At 59.8% G+C, this 5,925-nt stretch overlaps 1 protein-coding gene across 1 annotated transcript; it reads right to left on the reverse strand.

Moving 5' to 3' along the window:
* Positions 1-2,699: 2,699 nt before the first annotated feature.
* Positions 2,700-5,561, reverse strand: CDRT4 (CMT1A duplicated region transcript 4). The gene is made up of 2 exons (XM_064494886.1): positions 5,468-5,561; positions 2,700-3,953 (listed from the first exon to the last, which is right to left on the reverse strand). The coding sequence occupies exons 1-2, from the start codon at positions 5,505-5,507 to the stop codon at positions 3,496-3,498; spliced, it is 498 nt and encodes a 165-aa protein (XP_064350956.1). The 5' UTR covers positions 5,508-5,561; the 3' UTR covers positions 2,700-3,495.
* Positions 5,562-5,925: the final 364 nt, after the last annotated feature.

The raw sequence follows: 5,925 nt of genomic DNA on the forward strand, positions 1-5,925 counted from the left end.
GCGCCTGGCTCTGGGCTCTGACAAAATCACATCGCAGTAAACCGCAGGCCCTGGTTCCCATCCCTCCCCCACCTCTCCTTCTGCCCTACGTGGCACCCGTAAAGGGTGGGCTCTGAAAGCATGCCCGTCGCTCCAGAAAGGTGGCGGTCCAAGAAACTTCTAGGAATGAATGACTCGGCTAAAGCTGAACAGAGAGCTGCAGGTCCAGGCAGGAACCATCTTTTTCCTGCCTCAGCTGACACACAGCGAGGCTGCAGGGCCAGGCTTCCTGCCCTTGGTTTCGGTCCCCAGGGACACGGGGCTGGTCCCTGGTTGGGACTCCTGTGCTGTATCCCCTGCTACTTCCCAGGGCCCCCATTGAAGCCCACTTCAAAATCCCGACCTCGGGGTGCCCATTTTTCATCCCTGACCCAAAAAAAGACTAAGGAGGCAATGAGGCCCCCGTGCCCTACGTAAAGACGTCAGGCCAGCAGGGTTTGCTGATTATGCTGCACCGATCACAAGCGCCATCAGTCAGGTCCAGACTCCCACAGGCCCCCGGCTTCGGCCCCACCCTGGCCTCCAGTCGGAGGGCTCCCGGGCCACCCTCGAGCGTCTGGCCCTCACACACCAGCCCTGGAATCTTTGTGTATGCAGTCCAGTCCCCGAGGGCCTTCCTGCAGCCTCTCATCTGTCAAGCAGCCTAATGTCCCTCAAGGCGGGCCCCGGGCCACGGCGGGGTCCTAGCAAGCGTGGAGCTGCTGGTGCCCTGACGGCCCCAGCCGGCCGCGCCCACTGTCTAAACACCAACGGTGGGACCTGCCAAGGGGTGAAGACCCTGCCGTGCACGGGGGCCAGAGAACTTGCCCAATCCACAGCTCCCCACAGGTGTCAGACGGGGCCTGAGTTACAGAGCAACACAGAAGGGCTGACAAAATACAAATTCTGATGTTCCATAAACCAACAAGAGCAGGGAGACTGAGTGAAGCCACGCTCCTGCCAAGCAGAAAATTCCAGATGCGGAGGGGATAAATCAGAGGGGCGGGCGTGGGCCTCGGCCCATCAGGGCGAGGCCGTCCCCCTCAGAGACCAAGTGCAACGTGTCCGGAGTAACCTGAGCCTCCCCGGCCCCCACGTGGAAGGCAGCTGAGCTTACGTTCCCGAGGAATCCGCATTCCGCTGCTCCGAGCCCCCGTGCTCACGCCGACTGCAGGCCCTGGAAGAGCCCCACGCCCGCTCTGCGAGCACCAGGAAGGTCTCCCAGCTTCTCATGAACAAGGCTGGGCTCTACCAGACCCGCTGCTGCGCCCAGGGCAGTGGGACCCCGCCCGCTGGCGCCTGGAGAGGTGGAGAAGCTGTCTCTCCCCTACGGTTTTGGTGATGCTCCAGGACTGTCGCAGGATTTTAGCAAAAGACTCCTCTTAGACTTTGGCTCCTGGGCCCCCACCTCCACACTCTCAGGTCTAAGCAACAGCCAGTGCGGTTACTGAGGGCCACCTCCTTCCCCGTGACAGAGGCTTCACCACGGGTCCAGCTGGTCTTGTCCAGTGGCTGCTTCCCGGGGAGAACTCGCTGCCGGCAGCCTCCTCCGTCCCCACGCAAACACCGTCAGGGCTGACGAAGTCCTTGTGGTGGCCAGACCTGCAAACCCACTTTGGGCTTGAACAGAGGCCCCCATCGCAAAGGAATTAAGACCTTTTCTTCCTTAAAACGGCCCCGGAGGCACTGCGTCTGGGCCCCGGTCACAGACGCAAGCGCCCCAGCATCAGGTGTTAAGGTCCTCGGGTCCTGTTCGCGTGGTTCTAACAGGCTGAGGATTAAATTAAACAATGCTATCTGTACAACGACCATTTTAATTTAGGGAGTATATACTGCTGTGAAAACTATCAAACACCTGGAAACTTAAAAAACAACAAATCTGTACAACTGCTCTGCCCTCAAAGGAATCGCACGAGATGACTCCAAGTCCCTGTAAACTCTAACACAATCCATAGCTCCTCAAATATACTCTGGCCATAAACGTCCATAAAAGGAGGGAAGAGATAAAAACTTTAAATTCCTGTTGAGAACTGATCACCGGCCTCCACATCTCTGACTGTTCCATGGACACAAAACACAGTCCTTCAGAGTCACTGGAAATCACCAATTCTTTTTGCAGGAATGCATTCTGGCCAAGAGCTGTGAACCCAGGACTGGTCCGGAGCCCCTAATATGTGCAGCTGCTCCTACACAGCTCACAGCCGCCAGAGTGGAGCCCAGACGTCTCCACAAGGCTCTTGGGTGGCAAGAATGCATTTGTAGGGCGAATCCAGCCTCCCAAGTGTCACTTCCAGCCACTGGCTCCCTGCATCCTCTACATCTCTGCAAGGGAAGCAGGATGAGCGAGTGTTAACTGCATCCCAAATGTAAGCACATGTGGCGGGGTCCACATCAGGTGGGGTCCAGAAGAGAGAAGCTACCAGTGAGGCCACGCTCTCCAGACAAACCCCAAATCTGAGAGCGGGCAGGCCTGCCTGTCCTAACTGGACCCCTCTCGTGTCTACAGACAAAGCCTGCCTGCTTCCAGATGGAGCAGAGCCAGTCGAGAGCAGCTCAGAGGACGGGTGGACCAGTTCCAGCTGCGTCCGACAAGCCACAGCTGGGGTCCGGCCGGGGCCTTCTCCGCTGCCAAGTCTGCTCCACAGGCAAGACTTAAACAAGCACAAGAGAAAGTCCTCCGTTTCTCAGCAGGGCCCCCCGGGCCCCCACTGCCACTCCATAAGCCCTCAAGGAAGGAGGCGTTCCCAGGCCAGGTTCAGGCACCAAGTGCACCAGCAAGGTGAGGCCCCCCAGAACCCCACTGGGCAGGGCCCTGAGCTCGTCTTCCCCTTGGCTTGGGGTCCATCCTCAAGCACTCTGCTTTGAGATGCAGGGTGTGGGCTTCTCAGATCGCCTTCCTGCATCCCTGCCCGCTAGGCTCTGCCCTTGGGCGGCCCGGAGGCAGCTGGGAGGCGGGAGGCAGAAGAGGGAACTCGCTTCTGGCTTGCTTCCTGCTGGTTTCCTGCCCCCTTCTGCTTCCCCCAGCGATCCTTTCCTCCCCACAGGCCATGCTAATTCCTTCCAGAAACACCTGAGTCTTACGTGCCCCCAGCTTGCTTCCTACAGGTGTCACCTCCGTCCGTACCTCTGCTCCCTCCCTGCCTCTCCAGTCATCTGGTGAGTCATGCTTTCTACTAAAGCGTCTCTGGTCAGACACCTGGTGTGACGTTCCTCTCCTGCCTGGTGCGGGATGAATTCACCCACGCTGGGCCCTGAGCATCAAAGGAGGGGAGGGGACTAGAGCCGGGGCTTCCCGCCCCCGTCTGCCTACGCTGCCGGGAGGGGGTGCACCCACCCACGGCCCACATTCGACCTGCTTTATCTCAGCCAGCCTCTGCATAGGCAGGGGCCAGTTCAAGCATAAAGGCCATAGTGGAATTTGCAGCAAAGGGAGCTTAATTGAGGTACAGTCTTGGGGGCTGGCTGCGGGACTCGCCCTTAAACGCTGGACTGCGTCTCCCTGCTGGCCAGAAGCGAGCTGTACGGAAGCCTCCTCGTGGTGGGTTTTCGGGAGAAGATGATCTTGTTATAGTTGGCGGTGGGGCTCCCTCGGGAACCCGTGTGAAAGTGGATGGGCCCTGGCATCACGGGGGGGCCGGCGGCCGACACAGAGAAAGGCCCCCACACAGACACCGCGGTCTCTAATCTCAGGTCCTTGAACATCAAGTTTCTGGAGACCTTGGATGACTTCTTCCTTCCGAGCTGGACGGCGCTGGAAGGCTTGCCCTGCCTGCCCGCCCGCCGGCCCTCCTCCGCGGCTTGCGCGCACTCCAGCTCTCTCGCCTGGCTCTTCTCCATGAGCTTCTTCACCATCGGGGAGATGTACGTGACGTAGGCTGGCCAGGGCTCGTGTCTCTCCAGCAGGTTCAGGGGAAGCCCGCTGTTTTCTGTGAGTTCTACCAGCAAAGAGAAACAGGCAGCTTCAGAGGCGCGCACAGGCAAGGATTCGGCGCTTCTGGGTCGGGGGGATGGAAGCACGTTTTGATGTTCTCCCGACCAGGCGTCAGAGCCCTTGTATTCAGTGCAAATAAAACCTAACCCAAAGGTGGGAGGCAGAGTGACGTCCCACAGGGCACATTCACTAATGGTCCGCGGGGTGGAAAAGCGCAGGGAACTGGGGGTGGAGCGGGCTGGCTTTCCGACCTCTGGAGACCTCAAATGGTTTAACCTCTGAACCTCTGTTACTTTACCAATAAGAACGGTCAGCGCGAGGCGAGTGGAAGGGTTAAGACGGCGACGCGTGTTAAGGACCTGGAGCAGTCCGGCTCAGAGCCTGGGGCGCTGCCCTGGCACTCCTGGGCCCCAGCTCCTTCCCGCCCCTTCCACAGCTGCGGACCGCGAGCGAGTCCCCGGCTCCCCTCCATTTCAGTGGCCTTGCGTGCAAAACGGTGACTAGAACAAGGCCAGCTCCATGCAGCTGCCTTGTGGATTAAAGGGAACCATTTAGGAGATGCTTTCAGCGCAGCACCCAGCACGGAGTGAGCGGCACACAGCAACCGCGAGCGCCTGCGCCGTGTCTCCCTGCCCGACCGCCTCACTTCGCCCTGTGCACGCCCTGTCATGCCTGTTTTCCCCGTTTCACAGAGGACGGGGCCCAGGCCGACCGCCTTGCACAATTTGCAAATCTTGGGTTCGAATTCAGCGCAACGGGCTCAAACATCCATAAGGTTTTCACTACAGCTGTTGGCCGGAAATCTGGGGTGTTGGGGTGGAGGGCGCTTTATTGGAAAATCCACCCGCTAGTTTAGGAAGCGGCCTGTCCCTCCGTGGACACCAAGTCGCAGGCAGGCCAGCCCTTCCCGCTCCCCTTTGCAGCTCAGCGCTGTGTCCCGCAGAAACGCCCCCTGCAGCGGCAGCCCTCGCCTGCTCGCTCGAGTGGCACCTGCCTCCCCTACCTTCACGTTCCCTTGGTCATTGGGATGGGAGTTTGAGAGGCAGGGGATATAAGAGGTTCCTCTTGCCACCTCCGCCCTGATCTCAGTGAAAAATACTATAAATCAAGGGAAGACACAGATGACAGAGCCATTCCCAGCCTCCCTCACGCGTGTCAGGACCCAGCACTCATCTGGGGTCAGATCCGCCAGGAAAGAGTGTCGAGGGAGGTTCCATGGCCCTGCGAGAACCGTGTGCTGCCCGGCCTGCAGAAGACAGGCATGGGACAGCACCTCTCACTAGAAAAGCACGTGGAAGCTTCCAAGCACGGACTTGAGTGTGCATCCTTGTCCTCCCAGAGCAAATGCAAAACTCAAAGATCCTACAGGTTAGGGCATCCGCTTGTACCTGGCAGAGGGGGACCTAAAGCCACGGGAGCGAAACAAGCTGTGTGCTGGTCACACAGCAACAGTGCCGCCTGCCCCGAGCCCCACCGCCGTGCTCCGCCCAAGGTCCTCCAGCTGCGGCCGAGCCCTACCTTCGTCTGTGTTCATCTTTCTTGCATCAGTCCTCTCCATCGTTACAGAGTTCTTCACATCGAAGGTTGAGACACCTTTGGGGAAACACACCTGTTAGCCAGGGCCAGCCCAGAGAGGCCCGGGAGAAAGCAGTCAACAGCCTCCCGGGATCCCGCGTTCAGGGGCCGTCCTGAGGCTCAGAGACGGGGAAGAGCCCCGGGAGCCGGGGAGACAGGCTGAGCCGGGCACCAGGCGCGAGGTCGGGCCATTTCTAGGCCTCTGCCTTCCGTCTGCGAGTCTTCAAGGACCGAGCGCAGGGAAAGGCTGCGTGGAGGCTGCGTGAAAAGGCCCCACTTCAAAACCGAGCCGACTTCTCCAGCAGAGCCCACGTGTGGTCGCGGCCCTGCAGGGGGGCTGAGTTCCTGCCCCGGGCCGCACCCCCAGCCCGGCACTGCGGGGCTGAGACAGGGAAGTCCTC

The sequence above is a fragment of the Camelus dromedarius genome, chromosome 16 (assembly GCF_036321535.1).
Source record: "Camelus dromedarius isolate mCamDro1 chromosome 16, mCamDro1.pat, whole genome shotgun sequence".
Lineage (NCBI taxonomy): Eukaryota > Metazoa > Chordata > Mammalia > Artiodactyla > Camelidae > Camelus > Camelus dromedarius.